Source organism: Adiantum capillus-veneris, chromosome 18 (genome assembly GCF_014529385.1).
Source record: "Adiantum capillus-veneris isolate H3 chromosome 18, ASM1452938v2, whole genome shotgun sequence".
Lineage (NCBI taxonomy): Eukaryota > Viridiplantae > Streptophyta > Polypodiopsida > Polypodiales > Pteridaceae > Adiantum > Adiantum capillus-veneris.
Genome location: NC_140948.1, coordinates 100,201,826 through 100,229,782, shown reverse-complemented (window position 1 = coordinate 100,229,782; position 27,957 = coordinate 100,201,826). Strand labels below are relative to the sequence as shown.

The 27,957-nt window shown below is 42.8% G+C and overlaps 1 protein-coding gene across 4 annotated transcripts in view; it reads right to left on the bottom strand.

Moving 5' to 3' along the window:
• LOC147436090 (YTH domain-containing protein ECT2-like) overlaps positions 1–16,350 on the bottom strand; it is a 55,634-nt gene extending 39,284 nt beyond the window's left edge. For 3 of the 4 annotated variants that reach the window (XR_015185154.1, XM_086488986.1, XM_086488987.1), the window contains exons 1-2: positions 16,084–16,347; positions 15,746–15,790 (exon numbers count right to left, since the gene is read on the bottom strand). Coding sequence is in view for 3 of the 4 variants with exons in the window: in XM_086488986.1 (XP_086345112.1) it covers positions 15,746–15,770 (25 nt within the window). In the remaining variant the exon portion in view is untranslated. Of the gene's footprint in view, positions 1–15,745; positions 15,791–16,083 lie in introns of all 4 variants that reach the window. The other variant, XM_086488988.1, reaches the window with a different exon arrangement.
• Positions 16,351–27,957: the final 11,607 nt, after the last annotated feature.

Here is a 27,957-nt window from a genome sequence, read left to right as displayed (position 1 = left end):
TAAATTTTGACTTTTATAGGGGAGGGTTTTCAATTTGGGAAGTTGCCCTCTTGGTCCATTTCGTACCCTAATTTGGTATTTTTGGAAAGGGGGCACCGCCTTGCTTCATCCGCTCAATTCCTCTCTCTTTTGCACTTGGGGAGGTGCAATAGCGATGTCGCTATTGCCCCTAGGCTTTTTATTTTTATTTATTCCTCATTATTTTTCCTCTTTGGGAATGCCCACTTTGCATTGCTCCTTTGGCTCATCTGTCCGGCTCACACCTGCTTCTTCTCTTCCTCTATTTCTCTTTCCTCCTTCACCCTTTTTTGGTCCGGCCTTACCTTTGCTCTTGCCTTGGCCTTTGCTTGGCTGGCCCTTGCCCTTCTTTGAACACAAGGCGGGCCCCTCTCTTTGCCCTTACCCTAGCTTGGCCGGCCTTTGCTTGCTTGGCCTTGAAGTGGGGCCACCCCTTTGCACTTGTACTTCTAGCAGCTCTCGGACTCTCTCTCTCTCTATGGGTATTGTCCCCTTGGCACTTGATCTCCCGGCTGCCTTCGGGCCTTCTCTCTGGCTCACTCCACTGCCGCGGGACCGCCCTCTTGGTATTAGACCCCCCGGACTCCCTAGCTCTTTCCTTGATCCCTGCAGGACGCACCCCTTTCATGGAAGGGGGAAGCAATAGCAAGGTCGCTATTGCCCTCCTCGCTCCGGGCGGCCACGTCATCAATGGCCAGACAGGCGCACGCAGCGATGGCGCCACCTCCAACCTTCCAAAAGCCGCCGGCGTTCACGACCTGCACCGCCAGACACAGCGCCGACCGCATCCAACTCCATAGCTCACGGAGCTCCAAGCTCCCCTTGCCTTCACATTTCTCTTATGGGCTAACGCCCTAACCCAAATATCCCCAACTCGCGGCCTCCTTCAGAGCATGTGGGATTAGTCTTGTCCACATGGCAGCCTCATGGCCCATGGCCTCAAGCCCATCAAAAATCACCAAAAGATATATTTAAAACCCTCCACTTTTTGGCCTTCTTCCCTCGGCTCCCGTATTTTGCCAAATAGTTGGAACCTCGAACTGCCAAGCCGGGTCGGATCTTTACTAAGTCAACCCCGTGCCGTGCAAACCTCATCATGTTCGGACTCCTCTGATCTCGCTATCTGAGACCATAAAAAACTAAAAAAATCACTGCCAACTTTTCACCGCCAAATGCCCCCAACTTGATTCTGCCGTATCTTGCTGACCAAGTATCCAATTGACGCGCCGTCAATTTGTGTTAGCTCCACATGATGCACACTATCTTCGAGAACCTTGGCGAGACCAACAAGATGCCAGATGGCACATCCCCCGATGCGGGCAAGTGGGATCAGACCCGGCCCCCGGAAAATCTTCAACAACTCATATCTTGCTAGCCAGAGCTCCAATCTGCAATCCGAGAAGACAGGCATGCCCCATAACTCGAGCTCTACACGTGCATCCACTAACATCAGCCTGGGACACCTGTCCCCAACTGCCTTGCCCGTCGGGGATCTGCTACACACTCTACCTTTGCACTTTAGTATATTGAGCACCGGAGCTCCGTTTGACAAGCTATCTGGACCGGCTTCTAAAGCACACTGAACACTATATTCCAGGGTACTGATAGAGCACTTTGGACATCTTCATATGCTACCCCTACTGAGCCGTCTTTGAGCCTCCTTGGCCTAAAAGCCACTTTATACATACTTTTCCGCTATCCTTCGACTGCCCAAGTCCTTGGCACCTACCCTAGCCTTTTGTTCTACACTTGCCTGCACCCTCTGCTTGGCATTGACCACTTTCCAGCTCGGACCAACTTTGGCTGCACCACCGTGTCCCAAGGGCTCCGCACGCAATGGGATAGTCCCCTTGTGATTTGGACGAGTTTTCACGCAAGAAAACTCTCCAAATTCGCAATCTTTTGCGATGGAACTGTGCGACGGTGCGTACCCGTGGGGGATTAGCAATTAGCTAATTCGATTCTTGTTCAGAAGGCTCTTACCTTGGCAAACGCACATAAAACCCCGAGAATTGTACATAGTCAAATGAGAAGCCCAACTAATGGGGCATTACCATATGTGCTAAGGGGAGAGAGAGATGCACGAGCGAAAATCATTGCGCTACATGAGACAAAGGAGAATGCAAGCTTTCCATTAAAGTTGTGAACCTGCACCCACTACTCACACACACACTGTAGGTCACTTATGCTCAAAAATCAGCCTCCACCCTCATTTGGGCGCCCCCTCCTGCTGAGGTGTCCTGCAGGTTGCTTTCTACCTGCCAAGTGTCCAGTTAGCCCCTTTGGTTTAATTCCCTAGTTCCCACCACGTATAAAGTTGTAAGTGATCTGCCGAGTGGCTCAAATTCCCTTATGGCACACATAGGCTTCCATACTCATCAGAATTCAGTGCTAACTAGCCTGACCAGTCCCATGCTAACCGACCTAGATTCTAGATGTGAGAAACCCGTTCGGCCGCAGTCGTTTCACACTGGCCATGCAATGTCCACTTGCACTTTTTCAGGGGTTCCGGGAAAAACAAGTAAAAATAAAATAAAATAAACATATGTAGTACATATTTAAAGGCAACAGGAAAAATAAACCTCTTGGTGACACACCCCACCCTTGAAATACTACAGGCGACCTCGCTTGCATTACAATAAAACATGTTAATATCTCGGTTAGAGTTTTGGCATCTCAAGTGAACTGCCCAATGTGATCCCATTATTTAGTTTGGCTTTTCGGTATTTATTTTACTTATTTATCAAAGTCTTGGTAGGGCAATTTACTAAGGTTGCTAGATAAGCAACCCCTTGCCCCCATTGTATTACATCATTTTCATTGCTAAGGTTGGTCGGTTCAGACTCTCTCTCTCTCTCTCTCTCTCTCTCTCTCTCTCTCTCTCTCTCTCTCTCTCTCTCTCTCTCTCTCTCTCTCTCTCTCTCTCTCTCTCTCTCTCTCTCTCTCTCTCTCTCTCTCTCTCTCTCTCTCTCTCTCTCTCTCTCTCTCTCTCTCTCTCTCTCTCTCTCTCTCTCTCGTGTATTCTCCCCGCTTGTGTACGCTTCCGCATCGTTCACTTTGACATGGTATCAGAGCATATGTGATCTGTGACCTTGGGCGAGCAAGGCGGCCCAGAGAAGAGCCCGTGAGAAGAGAAACCGGCGCTACTGAGAAGAAGATTGGAGGTTGGCGGTTGGAGATCTGTGAGCACCTTCCCTCTGCTTGTAGCGCCCATCTCCATCGTTATGGTAGCATCTCAAAACGCCAAGCGTTATTGGCTCTACCGGTGCCGTTATTCAATCTCTTTGCGTTTCAAAACGCAACGGTTATCAGTGCCGTCGCCCTCTCCCTTGTACACAGCCAATTGCCCTCAACTGTGAGCCCACTGCCAACGTTTTGAAACGCCTGCAAAAGGGACACCGACACATGCAGTTGCGCTTTGAAACGCCAACCAGTTGCAGCACTTGGCGCAGAGGACTTGCTTACCAACAATGACCCCGATTGCGTGTTGAGACGCTAGCGTTTTAAAATGCCCGGCACCGATGAAACCCTCCCACACCCCTTAGCATGTTGAAACGCCGCCGATGGCGACACCTTCCCCAGAAGCGGTCTAAAACGCTACATGCCCCTCCCCCACCCCCCCCTGTCACAAGGAGGGCACCACTTGCCAATAGAAAAGAACGGACTGAACAAACTTTTAGGACTTCAATAACAACTGAACTGAAATAGAGAGAGACGACACGCGACACGGAGTGGCGGAATTCCACCCCAAAGAGTATTGGCCCCACACCTTAGCGCCCCTTTCGGTATTTCTTTATATTGCATCAACCTAGTACAAGCCGATACTCCAAACTCTACACCTTCTCCAAGAAGCATGCCAGAGAATGAGCCCTAGCCTCATATTTAAAGACCCTTGGCCTGAAAAGCAGTTACAGTAAAAAGCTTTTAAAACTCAAAAGCTTCTGGTCCAAAAAGCAATGCCCAAAGCTGCCAGCATAATTTACGAGAATCCGTACAGTTTGCCACGTCATCAGCCAACGCAAAACGTACAACTTGCCACATCATCATGCCAACGCAATTTTCGAAAATTTGCCACGTCATCAGTTTTTGGCGTGTGTCCGGATCCTGCTTTATTTTCTTCCTTTATGTCACCTGGGGCCCCATCGGACGGGGTCCCCATAAGTTGGTAGGACTTCTTCTGTTACTTGTTCTTCGTAGGGTTTAGGCCCCTCGGCCACATCTGTAAGTTGGCTCCATTCTTTAGGCTTTGACACGTCAACAGTTTGTTACATCTCCCCTTCTTGAAAGAGAGTAGTCGTCCGCAATTACAGCATATCTGCAAAACAACTCAAGTTAGCTCAAAAAAAAAAATCCGAGGGACAATCAATTTGCTCTTTTTATTAAGGAGTTAGCTTCTCCTTTTTGCTCTTTTGATCAAGGAGTTAGCTTCTCCTTTCTGCTCTTTTGATCAAGGAGTTAGCTTCTCCTTTCGGCTGTTTTGATCAAGGAGTTAGCTTCTCCTTTCGTCCAAATCGAAACTCTTGATATTCCGGCGTAGTAAAATTAGCCATCACACCCAGACCCTACTAATCTTCCACGGGTGTCTTGATGCACTAAAATTACATACCCAGGCAATCTGATCCAATCAGGAATATTAAATAATTGGCACATCACAATGCAACACAAATGCTTACATATGCATGTTACAAGACACAACAAATAGCACCGCTGAGCACTCCCCCGAGACAAAACGGTCTGCGGTATGAAGCTACTCAACGACCACCTCGTCACTCCCCCGCAAATAACCTAAAAAGGTCCGGGCCATGAGCTCAGAGGACTGTACAACCAAACGCTCCCCAGACCGCAGTCTGCGTCGCTCGGAGGTTCAAGCATACAACCAAATGCTCCCCAGGCATCGGCCTGCATCATTCGGAGGTTTTCTAGCATACAACGGAACGCTCCCCAGGCATCGACCTGCGTCGTTCCGAGGTTTTCAAACATACAACGAAACGCTCCCCAGGCATCGGCCTACGTCGTTCCGAGGTTCAAACAATACCAAAACAGTATTTCTCACTTCTCCACCGGGGAGTAAAATCACCAATCATTGAAACCAGTATCAAACCAGAGTCAAACAATTCAAATCGGCACCAAGACGGGTTCAAAACAGACACCATCCATTTTAAACAAATTCCAAACAGGATCACCAAACAAGTTCTCAAACAGATTTCAAACTTTAAAAAAAACAATCTCGACATCAGTCGAGCTCGAAAAGTCGATTGACTTTCCATCCTGAAACCTGCACCAAAAATTAGGGTTAGGTTTCTTCCATAAGGTCGTAGCCGAGCACAGCATGGTCCATCAGCTCTTGAACAGATAGTGTTTCTTTGGCGGTGATGGTAGTCCCAAGAGATAGCAATCACACCGAACCTCTAAGGTCATCTGCTCATGAAGAGACATCTACTGAGAGATGTTGAGAAATTTCAAGTTATAATCTGCTAGGGTTTCCATGGCAAGCATTTCAGGATACCCCACTCTGCCAAAAGTTGCACTCCGAAGGAAGATATCAAAAACCATATAACTTGGACAAATTTTTTTTCTTGAAAGCTTGCCAAGTACTTGGAGTGTGCGGATTGGTCGCTATAGACATCAACATCTACATGGCACTACTTTTGAGAAAAACAGTGACTTGAAACAAATCTGGATCCTTCTCTTGCAAGTGATCTTAATTGGCTTATGCCCTGTAAGACATGAGCGGTGAAGACGGGAGCGCGCCCGATGCACGATGAAGTAAGGGTGGGAGTGGCTAATAAGTCCGGGTTGGAGGGCGAAGATACCTCGAATAAAATTCCAATAGCTCTGTCTGCTCTTTTGTAGGACCGATATGCTTTCAGAAAAGCACACGCCTGATGCTCTGATACCACTGCCACAAGGCGGGCACCATAGAAAAGAACAGACTGAACAGACTTTTAGCACTTCAATAACAATTGAACTGAAATAGAGAGACGACACGCGACACGGAGTGGCGGAATTCCACCCCAGAGAGTATTGGCCCCAAACCTTGGCGCCCCTTTCGGTATTTATTTATATTGCATCAACCCAGTACAAGCCGGTACTCCAGACTCTACACCTTCTCCAAGAAGCATGCCAGAGAATGAACCCTAGCCTCATATTTAAAGGCCCTTGGCCTGAAAAGCAGTTACAGTAAAAAGTTTTTAAAACTCAAAAGCTTATGGTCCAAAAAGCAATGCCAAAAGCTCCCAACGTAATTTACGGAAATCGGTACAGCCTGCAACGTCATCAACCAGCGCAAAACGCGGAAATCCGTACAGCCTACCACGTCATCATGCCAGCGCAATTTTCAGAAATTTACCCCATCATCAGTTTTTGGCGTGTGTCCGGATCCTGCTTTATTTTCTTCCTTTATGTCACTTGGGGCCCCATCGGACGGGGTCCCCATAAGTTGGTAGGACTTCTTCTGTTACTTGTTCTTCTTAGGGTTTAGGCCCCTCGGCCACATCTGTAAGTTGGCTCCATTCTTTAGGCTTTGACACGTCAGCAGTTTGTTACAACCCCCCCTTACCGCGGCTGCGTGCTGAGAAGCCCTTGTCTACGTGGCTCCTCTCGACACTTGCTTGCTACCAGCATTTTGAAATGCTCTGTTGGCCTTGCTTTGAGGAGCAGCTTTGGTTTAAGAGTAGGAATCAAGAGAGGGTGTGGAGTGGCTTGGGAGAGGTGAGCACTTGGAGTTCAAGACAAGGATAGCAGATTTTGTGGATCCACTTGGGAGTAGCAGAGGAGTGGACGTGGCTTGGGAATTTGATCGGCTTGAGAACGGATTTGGGGAGTGTTTTGGTGCCAATCTTGCGGCCTTATGGAGGTTAGGATCTTGGGCTCAAGAGAGGGAAAATCTGGCGAAGCGGCTTGAGGATTGTGCAGTCAACTTTTTGGAGTGCGAGGAGTTATCTTCACATCCCATACCTTCAACATGGCCTCCCCTTGAAAAACCTTTGGCCGTAAATGTTTGGTAACGCATAACTTTCCATGCATCATGAGAAAGTCATTCTTAAGCATATAGTGTTCGTGATATTGCCCATCAACAAGCTCATCATAAATCCTTGCAAAATCTGAATCTTCAGCATACTGTGTCTTCATTTCGTCTAGTTCACAATGATATGGAATTGACACTACCAAAATTTGGGGCTTCCGTGACAACGCATCAGCCACCAAGTTCTTTTTTCCTTCCACATGCATAATCTGGAAATGAAACATTGAAAAGATGTTTGCCCATCGCATGTGTTTCTCAGACAACTTTGCTTGTGTGAGAAAGTATCGCAAGGCTTGATGATCTATTTGGACAACAAAATCAGCCCCTAGGAGATGGTGTTTCCAACTAGTGAGAGCGTAAATTACTGCCAGCAATTCTTTCTCATAAACTTGCAAGTTCCTTTCGGTCTTCAAAAGAATTCTGCTCTCATATGCGACTACTCGGCCATTCTGCATTGGAATTGCACCAAGACTGTGGCCACATGCATCACACTGAACCACAAAAGGTTTTGAAAGATCTGGCAAAAATATTACCAAATCTGAAGTCAGCTTTTCTTTCGAGTGTTTGAAGGCTATAATTTCCTTGGCTGTCCACTTGAAAGTAACTGCTTTCCCTTGCAATGCATGGAGTGGAGAAGTAATCTCAACAAAATTTCGGATAAACCTCTTGTAGTAGGAACATAAGCCTAGAAAGCTTCGAATGTCATGTACGAACTTCAAGTTTGGCCATGACCTAATTGTTTCCACTTTGGCGAGATCCATGCACACCCCATCCTTTGAAAAATGTGCCCAAGGAAGTGAATCTCTTCCAAAAAGAATTCACTCTTTTTCGCATTAATGAGTAGCTTGTTCCTGCGTAACTCATTGAAAACTGCGGTCAAGTGATCCCTATGCTCCTCTTAAGACTTTGAGTAGACAATCACGTCATCAAAGAAGGTACCCACGAAGTTTCTATGTGATCTAAATATTATGTACATCATTCTATTGAACGTGGTAGGAGCATTTGTGAGACTGAATGGCGCATGACAAGGAAATCATAGAGACCAAATGTTGTCATGAACGCAATCTTATGGACATCTTCTGGCCTAATGCGTATCTGGTGGTACCCACTCTTCAGGTCTATCCTGGTAAACAGTGACGCTCCCTCAAGCCAATCAAGGATGTCATCTATCCTCGGTATGGGGAACCTGTTTTTGATGGTATTCTTATTTAGGGCGCAATAGCCAATGCACATGCGCCATGAACCATCCTTCTTCTGCACTAGGAGTACAGGCGAACAAAGAGGAGGGCTGAATCAGCCCCTTCTCTAAAAGCTTGTTGACCTGAATTTCGGCAACATCCCTTGCAAGTCAAAAGTATTTGTCTAGGACGAATTCCCTCGCAATTAGAAGCTTTATGGTGAGCTGTAACAGAATTTCAGCGTGCTGTAATTCCTTGTTTTCTCACTGCCACGTGCCCAAAGCCCTGTACAAGCATGCCTAGGCCTTCCCAAGGCTCCCTGGTGTTCTCTTGCAGTTTAGGTCAAAACCCTAAACCTGCAGAAAAACACAGCAGGCTATAAGTCTCTGTTTTGGATCATTTTTAGCGAAGCGAACACATCTACGCGTGTCCCAAGGGCTCCCGCACGCAATGAGAGTCCCCTTGTGTTTTGGACGAGTTTTCACACAAGAAAATTCTCCAAATTCGCAATCTTTCGCGATGGAACTGTGTGTACCCATGGGGGATTAGCAATTAGCTAATCCGATTCCTATTCAGAAGGCTCTTGCCTTGGCAAACGCGCATAGAACCCCCATAACTGTACATAGTCAACTGAGAAGCCCAACTAGTGGGGCATTACCATATGTGCAAAGGGAGAGAGAGATGCACGAGAACAAATCATCGCGCTACATGAGACAAAGGAGAAGGCAAGCTTTCCATTAAAGTTGTGCGCCTGCACACACTACTCACACACACACTGTAGGTCACTTATGCTCAAAAATCAGTCTCCACCCTCATTTGGGCGCCCCTCTTGCTAAGGTGTTCTGTACGTTGCTTTCCACCTGCCAAGTGCCCACTTAGCCCCTTTGGTTTAATTCCCCATTCCCACCACTTATAAAGTTGTAAGTGACCAACCGAGTGGCTTATGGTGCTCACAAGCTTCCATATTCATCACATTTCTGTGTTAAGTGACAGACCTAGATTTCGGATGTGAGAAACCCATTCGGCCGCAGCCGTTTCACATTGGCCATGCAATGTCCACTTGCACCTTTTCAGGGGTTCCGAGGAAAACAAGTAAAAATCAAATAAATAAAATATGTAATGCATATTTAAAGAAGGCAACAGGAAAAATACACCTCCTGGTGACACGTTCAAATGTAAAAATGGATGAGGATCGCAAGAAGGCTTTCCTTCTTGGGTTGGATGTGTACATCGAGTTCGATGTCAAGTCTTCAACCCTACGGACTACAATGGCGCCGTTAGAATCGCTCTAGCACAAGAAATGAAGCACAACAAAGGTAAGCCGAAGGAGAACAAGTCAAGCACCCCTCAGAACCAACCGAATGGTAAGAGTAATGGTAAGAACAATGGTAATTCTTCCTCTTCTCAATCTTCCACTACACTTAGAGCATAGCACTCTTCACCTCATAGTGATAGTAAAGGAAAGGCTAAAACTCAGGAAACCTTTAATTGACACCTGATGAAAAATCTGCTCAAGGAATAGTAGGAGGTTGGTTAAGTCTTGAAGAACGCACTGAGTATGGCAAGGAAGAAAGATGTTTTGAATGTCACACTTAAGGTCACATAAAAAGAGATTGTCCTAAGAAAGCACCCAAAGAACCCACAAAATCCACGTCGTCTGTTAATGCAATAAATGAGAACACTAATGTGTCCCAAGTTTCTAATGATCATGTAGTTGAGTCTCTCATGCACTGTTATGGTCATGTGAATAGTCAACGTATCGTGATCTTGTTTAATTCTGGTAGTATGCATGATGTGATTAGTGACTCTCTCATAAAGAGCGCACGTTTAGACGCTCTTCCATTAGATTCCATTGTGATCTTTGGATTTGCTCATGGCATGCACTCCTCACTCACCCATGAATGTCCTAATGTGACGTCGTAAGTTCATGATTTCTCCTCTCAAAGGATGTGATATGATTTTTGGTATCAAGTGGTTTAAAGATTATGATCCACAAGTTAGTTGGAAAGCAAACATTCTCTCTCTCGCAGTGAAGGTGCCGCCGTGGACGGTGGTTCTTCACTGTGACAAGAACATTTTGTCTGTGTCATTACTCTCATATTGAAAGAGGATAAAACACGCAATCTCACATATTAGTACCCAGTCCCACAGTCCAAAAAGAGGATAAAACACGCAATCTCATATCTCAGTACCCAGTCCCACAGTCCATAAAAGAATCAATCATTGCATGAATCTCTCTCAGTCATTCATTCTCCTAAGCACGACACGTATTTTGTGCATGATAGAGATTTAATTGTTCGTAAGGATCATCAAGCCTTCAAGTTGCTCCAATCTGTACCGAGTACACCTTGGAGTGATCGTCAAGCTAGATGGTTCCAGTCTTGTCAGCAATTTGGTGGTTTGATTGATTGTGTTCCTAGTAAAGCTAACCTAATTGCAGATACGATCAGTCACGCACGACTGATCTTGGCTCTTGAGTCGAGGTCCACAGTACCCATTCAGGAAGTATCTTTTGTTTGCATGATTAGTCAGTGTGCATTGTTCGAGTCTCTCATTCGTAAAAGTCTCTTGTTTTTTCGTCACTGTATTTATGTGTTATCTTCTCATAGGAACATCTACACGATGCACATAATTCCCTCACGCATGAGACAGACGCATGAAGATCACTCTAGAAAAGATCCAAAGTTTGCTTCAAAATATCTACAATGTTCATGATTGTACGTCATGTCAATTGGTTTTGCATGCTCATTCCTTGGCAAGGCCTAGTTTTAGATCGAAAAGTCAAGTTTATTTCACAATTTTGGCATCTACTTGGTGAAAGGTTTGGCACTCCATCACATTTTTCCTTTGCATTCCATCCGCAGTCATTTAGAAAGCATAGTCTTCTTTCAGTCACTCAACAAGTAACAGATTTGTCTATGATATTGTGTTTGAAGTGGTTGTGGTTTCAGGGAAACCCTTCAAAGGAGATTCTTCAAGAATATGAACCCGAGATTGTAGACGAAGTTGAAGACATGGAGTCAAAGCGAATGATTCTGCATCGCTTTCGACGCAGCCCACAGAAGCAAGCATTGCAGACCTTCTTGAAGTTCAAGTACCGTGGGACCCACGAAGCAGAGTGGGCCCACGAAAAGTTCATCGCAGACTCCCAAAAGTTGTTGGCGAACTATACGGACGCCCTAAATCTCGGTACCAGAATCTCACCTTGAAAGGGAGGATGTCACGTGCACATCTAACCCTATGTGCATGTGGACAAGCTGTAACTCCTACTTCTAGAATTTAGGTCAGCCTAGGAAGTGTTATGGCATCCTTGTGAGCCTGTACGCAAGACATGCATGTCCAGGCACTTCAGTAGTTGCATACCCTATGATTGCACAGCACGTTAGTACCCTAGCAAAAGCATTTAACCCAACATAAGCTTTCCACCGCATGTAAACCGTCTCTAAACGCACATGGGAACCACCTCTTAAGCCATTTATTATTAAGTGACCCTTCAGCTTCAATTTTAGTGAATCATGGGGCTGTCTGGCTACTGCTCGGCCCAGCTTTTTGCACCTATATATACAGTCCTAGGAACGCCAGAAGAGAGCACAGGTGCAATAGAAGAGCTTCTCAAGTACCCTGCAGTACCAAGGACCTCCAGCAGTACCTAGCGTTTCAGCATCAGTGATTTCCATCAGCAAATCAGTGTTCTGGATCTCAGCCCATCAGCATTTGGCATCCAAAGCCTCAGTGTTTTAGCAATACAGTCCTAGCCTCGTCGCAATCGCGGTCTTCGCCGCAATTCCATCAGCGTTTTCAATTTTCAACCTTATACCATCACTGTTTTCAGTTTACAACCTATCGCCGCCACCAGCAATAGCGGATCAACCCATAGCCTCGCCGCACTCACAGATTCCAGCAAGTACCCTTAGCGTTTCTACAACCTCGAAGTACCTCATCTCATCCAAGTATCGTCGTCGTCGTCGTCGCCGTCGTTGTCGTCGTCGTCATCAAGCATCTCAGCATCTAGAACCATTGTACCATACTTAATGCAATCTAAAGCAAATACCTCTCTATTGCTAGAGAGGGGGGCCCTTGGAGGGGGGTTTGGGACCCTCTCTGTCCTCTCTCTCTCTCTCTCTCTCTCTCTCTCTCTCTCTCACACACACACACACACACACACAGCACTTTCACTCACAATTTGCATTCTCTCTTGTTTTGATATATTACACAATCTCTCATAAAGTAAAGGGGGGCTCTCTCTCCCCTTGAGTAAAAGGAACCTTGGGCACGAACTGATCATTCACCATCATTCACTTCCGCAACACATTACATAGATACTTGGCTAAGGGTTGGAAACTAAAAACACTAGGGCTGATCTAACTTGGTACTGCAAACTAACGATGAGGCTAGGGTTGAGATCTTTAAACGCAGGCTGATCTGAGGCGGAATCTGAAAACGCTGGTCTGATCTGAGGCTGAATCTGAAAATGCTAATCTGATCTGAGGCTGAATCTGAAAAGGCTGGCTGATCTGGTACTCTGGCGAAAAACTGAAAACGCTGGCTGATCTGCTGACAGCGAAAATGCCAGAGGTGTTGAGGTACTGTGGGTATTGGTACTTGTACTACGTATACTAACTTATTGTTGAGAAGTGACCCCTAGGATCACTTGTATATGAACTTAAAGCCGGGTCGAGCAATGCCACTTAAAAACCCACTTATTGTTGAGAAGTGACCCCTAGGATCACTTAAAAATCCACGATTCTAAAAATGATGCTAAAATATCACTTATTGATGTGTTGATGAACTACTAATAAGAGGCGATTCACATGCTAATAAATACCTAGGGTGAGTACTAATGCAACAGTAACCAACTGTATGGGAAGACTCCCCAATGCCTACACGTAACACACATTGGCTATGCTCATGTGTAATCAGAGGGTATGCAACTAATCTAAAGTGTCTCGACATCCACGTCCTGCATAAAGGCTCACAAGGGTGCTAGAACACTTCCTAGGCCGTCCTAAACCCTAGAAATAGGAGTTAGCTTGTCCGCATGCACATAGGGTTAGATGTACACATGACAACTCCAAGTGCCAAGTGAGTTTATGCTTGCGGTTTCTCGAATCTATGAGAAGGTGATGTGTCAATTACATATGGGAAGAAGAATTTCAAAAAAAATTGCAAGCACCATTGGGGTTAAACAAGGATGTCCGTTGTCATCTACTCTCTTTGGTCTATGCGTCGATCTGTTGGAACAGATGGTACTTGACTTTATGCAAGAAGGGCATTGAAGAGGTCACTATTTGCAATGCGGTGATCATGCTTTTGTTGTATGCGTATAATATAGTGGTTCTAGCATACACTTTAGAGAATACACAAAAGCTTATAGTTGTCCTTGAGAACTTTTGCTCGCATAGTGGGCTAATTGTGAATGAATCCAAAACAAGGGTTATGCTTGTGAAAACCAACCATAAAGAGAAGCCATGCATTGTGTACAACAATGAGATACTTGAAGTTGTTCAGAACGTTAAGTACCTTGGCCTTGAGGTTCCAGCCAATCACAAGTGACATGAAAGTGCTATGCGCCATTTGGAAGCCGGAAAGAGGGCTTACTATGCATTTGAGAACGTGTGTAATCACGGAAACATCAAATGTTAGGATCTCAAGAAGCACCTTTTTGACACATTGGTGACACCGGTTCTTCTTTATGGAGTTGAAGAATGGGGCAGGAGCATCTCAAAGTCTATATATATACCTAGATGAATCCAGAATAAGCCAAGATTCACCCTTGAAGGAAAGCGCAAGTATAGACCCATGGTAGTCACCCACAAGGCAATATAACCATCAGCTCCATCATGCATAGTATTGACTAAATACCGCGACATCCCCACTAACGTCGTCAGTGCCCAATAGTGGGTATAGAACTAGGTACTAACATATGCTCCCCAACACAACACACCACACGCACACACACGAGCATATATCAACACAAAGCTCAACGTATGAGTTTTTGTCATCCCTCCTGAGATCAAGGGCAAACTCAACCATAATGAAGCCTAGCACTAAAAGAAGTATTAAATCGGAAAAATTAGCACAAAAATGAGGTGGTTGATAGGGCATACGCACCACAAAAGATAGAAAGAATTAGCACAATATCAATTGGTCGCATCTCAAAGTCTACTTGGAAAGAGTTTGAGAATGTCCAAAAGTGTTTTCTTATAAACTTTCTCCAAGTTAAGACACAAACACCATATATGCTCCTACTTATTGAGTGATGATCTCTTCCAATTGAGGTTATGGGCATGCAAAGGGTTGTAAAGTACATGATAAAGATACATCAAAACCCCTCACATCGACTTCCTACGATTGCATGAGAAGCAAGCAAAAAAGTTCAAAAGACGCATAAAAGCAAGATCTTGAGCATGGGATGGATGCAAGACATAAAGAAGTGGTTTGAGATGCATTACACTGCTACATGATGCCTCAATAGACTCCCAAGTGAATGAAGCTTTTCTACAACACCAATGTATTACGGCTTGGGAGGAATCTCGTGGGTCACACTTCATACACTACACCACCCATATTGCCCTCAACTACAAAACCATGTTCTTCGCCAACAGATGTGCTTGATCCTATCCCCTTGTCAGGATACGCACTATCACAGCCATTCAGCTTAGCTCTCACTCCCTTCAATGCGAGATAGGGCATTGGGACAATGGAGAAGAGTCAAATCGATTGTGCACATTATACTCACTGTAAGTTTAAGAGTCTGAGTACCACACACTACTAGAGAGCTCAGCTTTTGGTCACGTTCAAACTTGCTTCCTCACATTTTTAGCCATGACTTAGACCTACACACTTTCCTCTCCCAGCCACAATGTGGGCTCTCCATTGCGACACTCATCACCACAATTTTGGAGCATCGGAAATCACTCATCAGCCGCACACATACTAGATCACATGTAACTTTGGTCCCATAGGGGTCATATTTGACTTCCAAGGATGATAATAAAATCTCAATCTCTCTCTCTCTCTCTCTCTCTCTCTCTCTCTCTCTCTCTCTCTCTCTCTCTGCTGGCTACTCACACCATATGAGGGGTATCATGTCTCCCTCTAAGGCATTTAGATACTCGGGTCACATCAACTTGTATAGCAAGTCAGTGACAAGAACTCAAACAGGTCACTCACCACCGCCTATTATCCAAGTTAGTGCGAACTGTCTTTTTCACAATCTGATGGTAGGGTCTGGTCACATCACTTGTATAGCAAGTCAGTGACAAGAACTCGAACAGGTCACTCACCTCCGCCTATTATCCAAGTTAGTGCTAACTGCCTCTTTCAAAATCTGGTGGTAGGGCTCGAGACCCAAGACTCCAAGTGGATAGTCAAGGGTGTCATGCAGTATCCTACTGCACTACAGAAGCAGTACTTTTGTATACCTATCCAAACAACCAGATACTCATGAAAAGCACTCCTTGATTAACAAAACAAGAAAAGAGAAAGGTCAGCTTGAGATTAACCAATAAATTAAAAAGGATACTTTCTGCTGAAGTGTTTGGATCCATGATGTGCAAACCTTGTGTGGCTGCATTGCGCAAAACCGAGCTTGTCAAGCATGGACACAGTGATTGGCTCAAAAAACTAAGACCTTGAACATGAAGATGGATACTCAATTGCACACAAGTCAAATAATCATTTTTCTTAGGTAGGCAACATCATCAACATTCACACGTAACTACTGATATATCACAACAATTTCCAACCCCGTGCTCTCTCTCTCTCTCTCTCTCTCTCTCTCTCTCTCTCTCTCTCTCATTCGTGTTATTTTGTGTGTGTGTGTGTGTAGCAAGGAAATAAGAAGAGCGCTCATCAGCATACCTTAAAGTCCAGATTGTTGCTACCTCTCTCCAAACAAAAATTACGTTTTCTGGTATTCCTTCTTCTTGCTGGCTATAGGAAAAGCTGCTCGTCCTTGTTGCTTGCTGTTTATTCACGTGCTAGTAGCTGCTCGACTGCTTTGGCTATGTAGCTAAGACTAACTAGCCTTCTTCTCAAGAATTCCGTATCCAAACGAACCCTTATAATCATACATTTGGTATATCCCCTCTCTCTCTCTCTCTCTCTCTCTCTCTCTCTAGCACCTGTGTAGCCTCTCATGTATTGTATGTGTGTATAAGTATATATGTAAGGACTTTTGTAAGTATGTATGCAAGTAGGGGCTACCAGCTGAAATTTAATCGAAAAAGAAAGGGAATCAATTGAAATTCCGGGCGCAACCACAAGGTGTCGCACAAGGAGGGGGGAAAGGGCAGCAGGGGTTGCACAGGCAGAGGAGTCCAGTTCGGGGTCGGACGAGGCAGCAACAGCGTTGCAGGGGTCTCGAAAGGCGGGGACAGTGCCTCGTAGCTGGTACACGCAAAAGATGTTCTTTTTTTTAGTTTGAGAGACAAGTTGTGCAGCTCGGCATGACAGCTCTTCTGGTTACGAGAGTATATATATTGTTGATGGCGCTCATGGTGCGAGCTCGAGCCCAATCGTAGAGTTTTTGAAGTCTAAGCGACTCCGTAAGGTGGGTGAGATTCAGACGAATCTGGTGGGTTATTGAATATAATAAAAGAGACGCCAGTATGCATGTCTACATGTTTTTTAGATTTTTCATGCAGACTCTCATCTAATTTACATGCCACTCAACAATGGTAGAGTTCGATTGGACATCAATTTTATGCACGTTTTTTCTTTTCAGTTTACTCCACACATTAAAATAAACGTTGCAATTAGTAGAAAGATCCATTTTCAACAACGTATGGTGTTCATGTTTGGTGCTCAAAGAGCAAGAGAAATTCTTGCGTCGCCAAACCCTGTCATCTTGCCTCTTGTTGACTAGCATGCATCTTTTGACGTGCATGTTTTCATCTTGTTTTAGCGCAACTTAGCAAATATAGTCTTGAGTGCATAGTTTGATTTCAAGACCACAAAAATTGAGCTAGATAATGGTATGGATTGGCATAACATAATAAAGAAAAAATATTTTCATAGAAGAATCTAAAATTTATGTTGCAATTCCTTTCAAGATTCTATGTGGTTAATTGCATGGCATAAGCAAAAAATGATTGTTTGGAACTAACCTTGTGTGGTTCTAAACTATGATACGCTATACCTTTGAAGATATCCCAATCTTCTTTGGAAGATGTGATGATTTTCTTGTTGATTTTAGAATGGTTTGCCATATCCTTGTCAAAAGGGATGACATTGAAAAAGGGGATTTTTTGTTGCTATGCCTTAGAGGCAATGCTGAGCAATGGTTTTGGAGTATGTCTTCTCAGATTGAAGACGGATATACCCAAATTTCCAAAGCTTTGAAGACTAGATTCTCTAAAGTTTCAACAACGAAGAAAGCATGGGCTTCATTGAGAAGACTTCAACAACATGGTGAAGACTACTATGCTTATGAGGAGATTTTTTTCTGTCATGGACAGGATGTGGATTTAATTCTACATTTCCAGAAAATGGATCAATTTATTTCGGGTGTGTCTCCTTTCCTAAAGACTAAGGTTACTTGTAGTGGACCCTCTACCTTTGAAGAAGCGGTCACTATTGCCTGAAGGAAGTTTCACAAGTACTTCTACATCGAAAATGGTTTCCATCATGCTGGAAGTACCAACCATCAAGAAAGTGTTTCTATCAAGGAATCGTCTCCTTTTCCATACTTCTCTCCTTCTACTCCGAAAAATGTTAAAGATGATGTTTACACGCCAACTGATTATTCAAGTGCTAAAGTGTGTGGCCGAGATTTAAATGTGGCATCTCTTTCTTCTACCTTTATCACAAGCATGCAAAAATCGACACAAGATATCTCAAATGACATTGATGATAATTCAATAATGGATACATCCAATATTTTGGCAGAGGATCAATTTCTAGTCCAAGCAAACGAAGCCTTTGTGCAACATGACTCTATGGAGAATGAATACCTTGAAGGTAAACTTGATCCTATGGAATGTTCTGTGAGTGTTTCTTGTCTAAAAGAAGAGAGTGAAGATAAAGAGGAAATCATAAGTGGGGAGATCATAGACCATGTTGATCATAAAGAGATGACTGTGTACATGGAATGCCAACTCCAAAACAAAGTAGAAGAATGTGAGTTGAATCCATGTGAGATTAATAAAGAGATGACTGTGCACATGGAATGCCAACTCCAAAACAAAGTAGAAGAATGTGAGTTGAATCCATGCGAAATTAATCTTCAAGAACTGTTTGAGGATGTTAAAAAGCATTGGTATGACCATGTATGTTAAGCATGGAGGAACCTATCATGCAAGAAGCCAAAGTTTTCACAAAATCAAAAAGTAATCCATCAACCTTTGAGGTGGTACAATGTGAGGAGTTCCAACCTTGCCGGGGAGGGGGGGCTTAGAAGGAAATGAAGAACATGGGAGAGTAGAAAAATATCAAAAGGGTATCATTCTCTCCAATGTTGTTTTAGTGGGTGTCTTTTGATTCATGGGACAGTCTCTTAGCAAGAAAATCCAAGCTTTTGAAGCCCCAATCAGCTTCACATTGGGTTTTACCTCTTCAAAGTCAACTTCACCTCTCTTCACATATACCTTTCATCATGGGCACCATATCTTCTTAAGTGGAAGAGGATATGAATACTTGGTGATGAATGGATGTTTCCAAACCTTCTTCATTTGGTTCTTTGGTGTATGGAGGCCGCACATTGTGATGTTTCTAGTCTTCATCATAGATGGAAAACTTGTTGATTGCTACATGTGGATATTTCATCAATCCGTACCAAGATCTATTCTCGTACAATCTGTTGGAAGCAATAAGAACCTTCATCTATTATCTACTTATGTGGTAAACTATTTTTAATATCTTCCAATAGCAGCTAGAAGCATGGATCAAGCTTTCCTAAATCATGAAGGTAATAGAATTTTTTACTTGATGAGCCTACCTAGGTTGAATGAATTTTATGATCTACAGTTTACAGATTTGCTCATACAAGCTCTTGAAGATCGTAGCAAATACATCAACTTAACACAGGAGGAAGAGAAACCTGTCTTTTATATCACATTCATAGTGGTAGAAGCAATGATGGATAGCAATAATATCTACAAGTTTCTTCAACCGAATTCAGTAAGTGATTCTATACCATACATCTCTCTCTGGGAAAGAAATTTCAAGATCTTTGATCCTAGGGGGTGCTTATAGAAACTTTCTTAATGGAGGAGGTTTACTTAGCCACTTCATTATGTATGCTATTGGCTCTGAGAACCTTTCACAGTGCACAAGGTTTTCTAGTCATACAAGAAAGTTCCTTCAAGAAAGATGAAAGTAGACAAAGACAGACGTCACAAGATTACATGTTGTGCGGTCGGATAAATGGTACATGAATGTACCATTATCTAGGGGTGACTAATGATAGCCATTAACTTTTGTAGGCATAAAAAACAGGCTTTTTGGTGAGATTATTTGCGCCAATATCTGCTCAGAGTTTGAAGAAGTGACCAACAGACAAAATGTAGACCACAATCTTAATAATCACCTCAATTTTTTTCATAATTTTTGGAGCTACCATCGCTGAGATATGAATTTTATGGTGGACCTCAGTCTGCCCAGTTTTTCTCACAAGTCACCGCTAGTCTTCTCTCACTTCTTTTCACACTTCCACACACACACACACACACTCATTCCTCTCCATCCCTCACTCAAACTTGCAACTTTCATGGCTTCTTTCATCTTCTCACCATTATCCTCCCCTCTCACACCCATAGCTCTCTTTTGAAGCTCTACCTACATCCACCATCTCCATATCTCTCTCTATTACTCTCATATTATAATTTTATTGTACCCTTTCAAGAATACATAAAAAATCAACAACCTAACCATACTTAATCTCTGCAAAATGGGGGGTTTTTTATCAACAAAACCCTCATTCTCTTTTTGGTGATTCAACTATGGCTGCAGCATGAAAAGAAGAAAAAGAAGAACGGCAATCACTTTCGACAATCTACGTATAGGTGAATCCAAGATTCATCAGGGATTCACCATCTCAAGGTTACACCCATCTTATTCACCCCTCTTTTTGCATCTTCAAGTCATTATACCCATTGTAATTATATTACTAACTTTTTCTAGTGATTGCTAGCACTAACTGCTAACCCTTTCTTGTAAATTGCACCCACTCTACTCTACCTTGGCTTAGGCAACCTCACACAAAAATCACTCACCTCTCTAGAATCTTCTCTATTTCACCTCAATAATTCTCTCTCCTTGATCCCACATCCATGTGACTCAAGAGACAAGATAGCTCCACTCTCATAAGAATATATATAAAAAATTCATAAACATGGTTTTCTATGTAAATGTTGATCAGGAGATAATCCTAATAAGAGCTATCCTCACCTATAAATAGAGCCCTTTTTCCTTTGTAAATAGCATGATCTTGACACTATTGCTCAATACTTTGTGCGTACCATTCTCCACCTTAGTTGTAGGGAGAGAGAGTGAGCTCTCTATACACCATTACTTGTGGTGTACATGAAAGATTCTTGAGATAGTTGAAGCATTGCAAGGGATTGAGTGATTCATAACTTCCGATCAAAGTTGTACGTACTCTTGCACATCAATTGAATCAATAATTTGGGTGTAACTACGGTTCAAAACTCTCTTGAGTCTCTCAAATTCACGCTTGGCAATCTCATCTCGTTTGGTTTAAGGTGACGCGTTTTCATTTTGAGATTCTTTTGTAGTATTTGCTTGTATGTGACTCAAGAGCTCTTGTGTTTGTTTTGTTGCTTGGGAAAACATTATAAGAGGGTTGTATGGTGAGAGGGTTTCCATAACCCGAAGATAATGTGTAGATCGCAACATCATCAAACTTAATTGTGTCTCTTGACTCTCCTCCAAGCTGTTTATACACCCACGTCAATTCATTAAAATGGAAGCTAAATTCTTGATCTCTCTCTATCTCTTTGTGTTTAGTGTGTGTATTTGTAGCATTGATAATAGTGATAGTGTATCCTTCCTTTTTGCTTGTATTGCTCAGGGATTCTCCTCTTTTGCATCCTAGTTTTTCCTATAACTAGGTGGTGCCCCTTCACTTGTTATTGGCTATGGGTTTGTTGTTGTTTGCTTGTTTATGGTAGCCCCAACCCCAATTGAGTAGCACGGGAGCAACCGCCCCGGACCGCCTCACTGTGGCAAACAAGTACTTATCAAGTAGAAGGACATACCTAAAGAAGGTTTTACTTGGAAAGCATTAGTCTTTTGAATAAGAGATTTTGCCACTTTTGTCCTCTTTTCCAACAACTTACTAAAGCCTCTCTCGTATTAAGTGTGGAAAACTTTTCCCTCAAAGTTGCCTAGTGCCCATGATGATAGAGGGAAGGTCCTACCACATCAAGTTGATTGGGTAGTGTCTAGTACTAAGCTAGTACCTTCACAAAGAACTTACAAGGAGAAGCATGAGACATAAATATGCTTTTTAAGTTGGAATTTTAAATGCGAAAGGTGGCCCCAACTTTGCCTCATGGGCATGGGGCAAAGAAGAAAGTGTATGAGAAGGTCATCTTTCACTCTCTAGCTCCTCGCTATCATTCCTCTCTATCACAAGGTGATAGATGCTCAGACCATTTGCTTTGTGAGCTCTCTCTACATCACACTCTCTATTGAAATTAAATAAGACTTTCTTCAGGCGACACCAATCAATTGACAATTATGCACTTACAAGAAACCAGCAGACTCAAATAGAAAAAAATATTTCTAAATTTGCCTCATGGACATGGGGGAGAGAAGAAAGTGTATGAGAAGGTCTTATTTCACTCTCTAGCTCCAATATTCCTCTCTCGCTATCGTTCCTCTCTATCACAAGGCTATCATTCCTCTTTATCACAAGGCGATAGATGTTTAGACCATTCGCTTTGTGAGTCCCTCTACATCACACTCTTGATTGAAATCAAATAATCCTTATGGCGACACCAATCAATTGACAATTATACACTTACAAGAAACCAATAGACTCAAGTAGAAAAAAATATTTCTAAATTTCCCAAAAATAAATTACAAGGTAAAATCAGATCAGATTGCCAAGGTGTTTTTCATATACAATAATTATAGTTCATTCTTAATCTAAATGGTACAAACACACGAAGCATATGCTCATTGGTTAGCTTTCTTTGATGGATAAACATGTTATGGTTCACATGTTCACAGAGAGAGAGAGAGAGAGAGAGAGAGAGAGAGAGAGAGAGAGAGAGAGAGAGATTTGGAGCTCTTGCAAGCACACACATGCACAAAGATGGAGGCAAAACCTAATCTTCTTCACTAACTGAAGATGAGAGGTCTACACGCATACACAAGGAAAAATGACAACATAAAAGGAAGCTAATACAATGGTCTAATGTGAACTGCTATAGTGAGTGAGGTGAACGGATAAGTGTGCCATCAGTTCGGTAGGTAGACCAACTTGGTGTAGTATAGTTTTGTAGTATCACTAGCAAAGATATGTGTATCCACCAAGGTGCACCAATGATGATGGATGTCGTTGATACCAAGAGTCATACATGTCGAGCTTGAAATCTCAACACTACTTTGCAAGCTCAATTCCATCTCCCATATGCCAAGCATCGCTCAAAATCATCGTCTCCAAGGGCCTTCATAAAGATATCTTTAATGTGCTCATCCATCGCCACATACTCAAGGTCGATTTTGCCTACTAAGATCCTCTCCATGATGAAGTGCTAGTGCTCCTCAATATGCTTTTTCCTAGCATGAAACAATGGGTTTCGTGCCAATTGTGTGCTACTAAGGTTGTCACAATAGATGACAATCGGCCTCTATACATATACTCCAAATTCCTGAAGTAGCAATTTCAACCATGCTACCTCACATGCCACCATTGTATCACCCTTGTACTCTGCCTCCGTACTTGAAATAGCAACTGTAGGTTGCTTCTTGTTTCTCCAAGTGATAGCAGCATTCCCAAGTGAAAACATGAATCCGTTGGTAGACCTGCAATCGTATGTGCTATCAGCCCAATACACATATGTGTAACCATAGAATTGTAACTCTACATCAGCCTATAAACGAGTGCATAATCCAAAGTAGCACTCACATAGCGCAATTTGCACCTCATTGCATCCAAGTGTGGTTTCCTTGGAGACTGCATAAACTGACTCGCCAATCCAACTGCATAGCTCAACTCCATATCAACCCTATAAAAGAGTGCATAATCCAAAGTAGCACTCACATAGTGCAACATTCACCTCATTGCATCCAAGTGTGGTTTCCTTGGAGACTGCATAAACTAACTCACCAACAAGCTACTCACAATCTTCATGTACATGGTAGCATTCTTAAGTACTTGACTACATCATTCCCCAACTTCAAATTCTAATCTAAGGGTATTGCAATCGGCTTACAATCAGTCGTACCATACTTTTTCAACATGTTGAGGCATATTGTCTTTGTGATAGCCCTACATCTCTTATGTGTAGATAATTTCAATCCCCAAGAAATATCGCAAGTCTCCCAGTCTTTCATCTCAAACTCTTGCAAAAGTAGAGCCTATACATTCACTATTTCAACCACATTATCACCTCCAACAATCAAGTCATCCACATGGATGCATATCACCACAATTCTTGTCTCATTCTTCCACACATACAATGAATGCTCTGCATCAAACATCTTAAAGCCCAATGAAATGAGGAATGACACAATCTTCTCATAACAAGCTCTACGTGCTTCCTTCAGCTCATATAATGCTTTCTTTAGCTTGCATACAAGGTCACGTAGCCTCATATTTGCATAACCTTATGGCTGCTCCATATACACAACCTCCTCCAAGTCTCCATTCAAAAAAGCATTCTTTACATCCATTTGTTTCAAAACCCATTTTAAAGCTGCAGCCACTGGTGGAAAAACAAACAAACGGTAGCCATCTTGGCTATGGGGCTGAATGTCTCTTCCTAATCAATCCCATAAGTGTGTGCATAACCTTTGGCTACAAACCTAGCCTTGTACCTACTCACACTGCCATCAATATTACGCTTTATTTTTAAGACCCACTTACATTCAATTGCCTTCTTTCCCTTTGGTAATGGCATCAACTCCCATATCCCATTTGCATTAAGGGTAGCCATCTACTCATCCATACCTTGTCACCATTTTCTTATTTAATGGAATCCTCAAAGCACATGGGTTCTACATCCTTTGCAATATTCACCATACATGCACAATGATGAGCCACATAATTGTCATAAGTCAATCTTTGCACAAGATTACTTACTCTTCCAAACTTGTGTGGTCTAGGATCACTTCTAGGTGCCTTGTTCCCTGCTTGTATCCTTCTTGCACTTGGAGTTTTCATGAAGGGTATGCCAAACTTCTCATCTGACATACACTAAGTGACCCTTGTGGCCCACTCAAAACCTGCGAACTGGACACCTGTATTTTTTGCAACCATGTTCTCCCTTGCATCATACCCTAAACCATCTTTCACATCAACGTACCAACTTGCCATTTATTGAAAACAACATCTTTGCTCACCCTCACCTTAGCTATGATAGGATTAAAACATTTTTACCATGTTTTCTCACAGGAATAACCAACGAGCACACACTTTTTTGGCTTTTGTTCAATCTTACTTCTTAGTTCATCTGGCACATGCACATAAGCAATGCATCCAAACACTTCAAAATAAGATACATCCGGTTTTTCACCACAAAACTTCTCTTTTGGTGTCATATCATGTATTGCAACCTATGGGTCCCATTCATAATGTAAACACTTGTAGCAAAACCCTCATTCCAATAAAAATGAGGCATGTTTTTCTCATTCATCAATGCTCTAGCAACTTTTTCAATGTGCCCATTCTTCCGCTCAACAAAACCATTTTTTTGTGGAGTATATCTGCATGAAAATTGCCTATACATTCCACGCTTTTTTAGAAAGCCAATGAATTCATTGGAGAAATATTTCCCCCCTCCATTTGACCTCGGGCACTTTACATGTTTCCTAGTCTATCTTTCAACCCTAACTTTGAAATTTTGAAAGTGCATACACCTCACTCTTTTGCTGCATGAAATAGACCCATACCATCCTCGTAATGAATCTCACATAATCTCTGCATCCACCTATAGATGCAATCTTTGTCAGATCACATACATCTGTGTGCACTAAATCCAATGTATTCCTACTTACATGCTTATCATGAGGAAAGGATGTTTTTTCTCGCTTTCCAAACTAACAAGCTTCACAAACTTTCTGTATTTTCAATAACTTTAAATGTTGGAAAACGTGTAACCAACTCTTTAGTTTGCATCATCTTCAGCCTCTGCAAATTTACATAACCAATATGTTTTTTTTGTGACAAATTTCAATATCTAGTATAACTCCTGCACCTTGTGTAAACATGGCAGCATTTACCTCGAGCACATTTACATCCAAAGTAAACATTCTACCCACTTTCTTTCCTCATGCAACCAACCTTCCATTATTCTTATGCTCTTCGATAAAGAGACCATCAGAGTTGAACCTAACCTACAAGCCCTGCTCAACCATCTACCCAACAAAAACCAAGCTCTTTATAATATTGAGTACATGAAATACATTAGCCAGGTACTTTGCTTTACCATCAGTCACATAAACAATGGTACAGTCTCTACATAACCAGAAAGTCTATATTTCCTTAAACCACTCACCATGATTAGTCATGTGATTTGATGCACCAGAATCCACCTACAAGACATTATCACTAGATTTTGCCACGTTTGCAAACATAGTGTTTAGCATGTGTTGCACCACATATAGCCTCTCAATCTCATCTACATCCTTGCTAGTGTTTGCATAATTTTGGTGTTTCCTAAACTGTCACGTTGAAAGTGACCATGTCTTCCACAACCCTATCATACAACATTTTCATGTTGACATGTATTGTATGCTTTCTTGAGAGTTTCCTCGACCACTTGTATGCTATCACTAATTGTTATCCTATTGTTGTGCTTGGTGGTTGCCTCTTCATCCACCTCCTCCATGACTTGTACCATGTCCTTTTCCTTTTCCTCTATTGTTGAAAAGGACCCGTTCAAAATTGTTTCTACTTTGCGTAGATGAGTCTTCCTCAAGTCCTTCTCTTCCACAATCAGTGAGGACAAATCTATGAATAAGGGAAGGCTCTCTCAAAGATGGATACCAATTTTAAATTGTTTGTATTCTGGACCCAAACCTCGTAGATAGACTTTCACTTTATCATCATCGTCAATTGTAACACCAATCAATGCAAGTGACTCACATATGTTATTTATCTTCAATGAGTAGTCATTGATAGAGAGTGTGTTTTTTTAGCTAGCTTTTGATTTCAAGATTTTGCAATCAAAACAATTTTTGCGAGGTTTTTGACATTTAATCTTGAGCCTTTTTTAATGGCACAAAATACTAAACCAAAAAGCACACATTTACATACGATAGACATACAAAGTCTTCTGCTTACTTAGATTCAAGGAAGACTGCGATGTTTCAAAGATCTTGGATAAAGAACCTCTATTGTTTAATAGGACAATGGTATGTGTAGTACCATGGAAGCTCGTTTTTTATTCGACAGAATCCCTCTAGGGGATTCATCCAGTTTGGGTAGAGTTTACGAGGCTACCAAGTTGGCTCTCAGGTAATATCAGGATGCTTACCAGCCAACTCGGCACCTCCTTGTTTGTTCCCAACAAAAGAGGACTAATCAGGGCTTCTGATCGGGTGTGCATAGGCTGGAATGTCTATAAGACACCGTCAAAGAGCATGGTCATCAATCTTGGGGAAGGACTGATTACAGTTCCACTCAACTTCGAGACTTACTTTGGGGCATGCTTTGAGTGTAACAAATTTGGGCACTTTGCCAAGAATTGCCCCATGAAGGCTAAGATACTACCAATCCGGAAATGCAAGACTCTAGGTTAAGAGGCGACAATCACATCCATAGAAGCGAGCGAGAAACAAGTAAAGAATGGCAAAGAGTCAAGAGGAGATGTAAAAGATGCTATGATCTATGACAAAGAGAACACCAAACAGCAGGAGAAGATGGTGGAAAAGCAGAGCTTCACTCTTCAAAGCTCTAATGGTCCCAACAATGAGAATACTTCTCCACCTAAGTTTATGACAGTAACAACTATGTCAGTGATGCAAATCCCAGGCCTGAAGAGGGCCACAAGGGTAAAGGTAGTGGCAAGGGATTCCATGTCACTTGAGACTACAAAAGCTTGGAAAAGGGAGAAGCTCCGCCCCACCTCCCACACAACCAAAAGGGACGACGCATGTCGTCCCGCTTCATAATCCATTTGCAATGCAGTGCTGCAAGAAAAGAAAGCCCCTAATTTAAATTCCTCGGACTCTCCTAGTACTGGGGTTATGGAGACAGGACAGGGGTTGGATGTTGAAGAATTCATCCCTCTCTCTCAATGAGCCCCGCTCTCTTAAGCTGCTATCCTCGAATGTGAAGGGCATAAGAACAAAAGAAAAGCAAGAAAAGCTTTGGCAATGCATGAAGATAAGAAAAGATATCAATTGTTGGTGTATACAGGAACACCACCTTGATGCCTCAGTGCCAAGAAAACAAAGGTTGGGGGAACTTCTTTTCTTCTATGGCACCGCTCCTGATGGCTCCAGTGGAGTGATGATAGGAGCTCACAAAGATCCGGAGCCCAAAGTTGTTTTTTAGCACTCGACCAAAAGGGCTCTTGCAATATCTATTTAAGGTACATA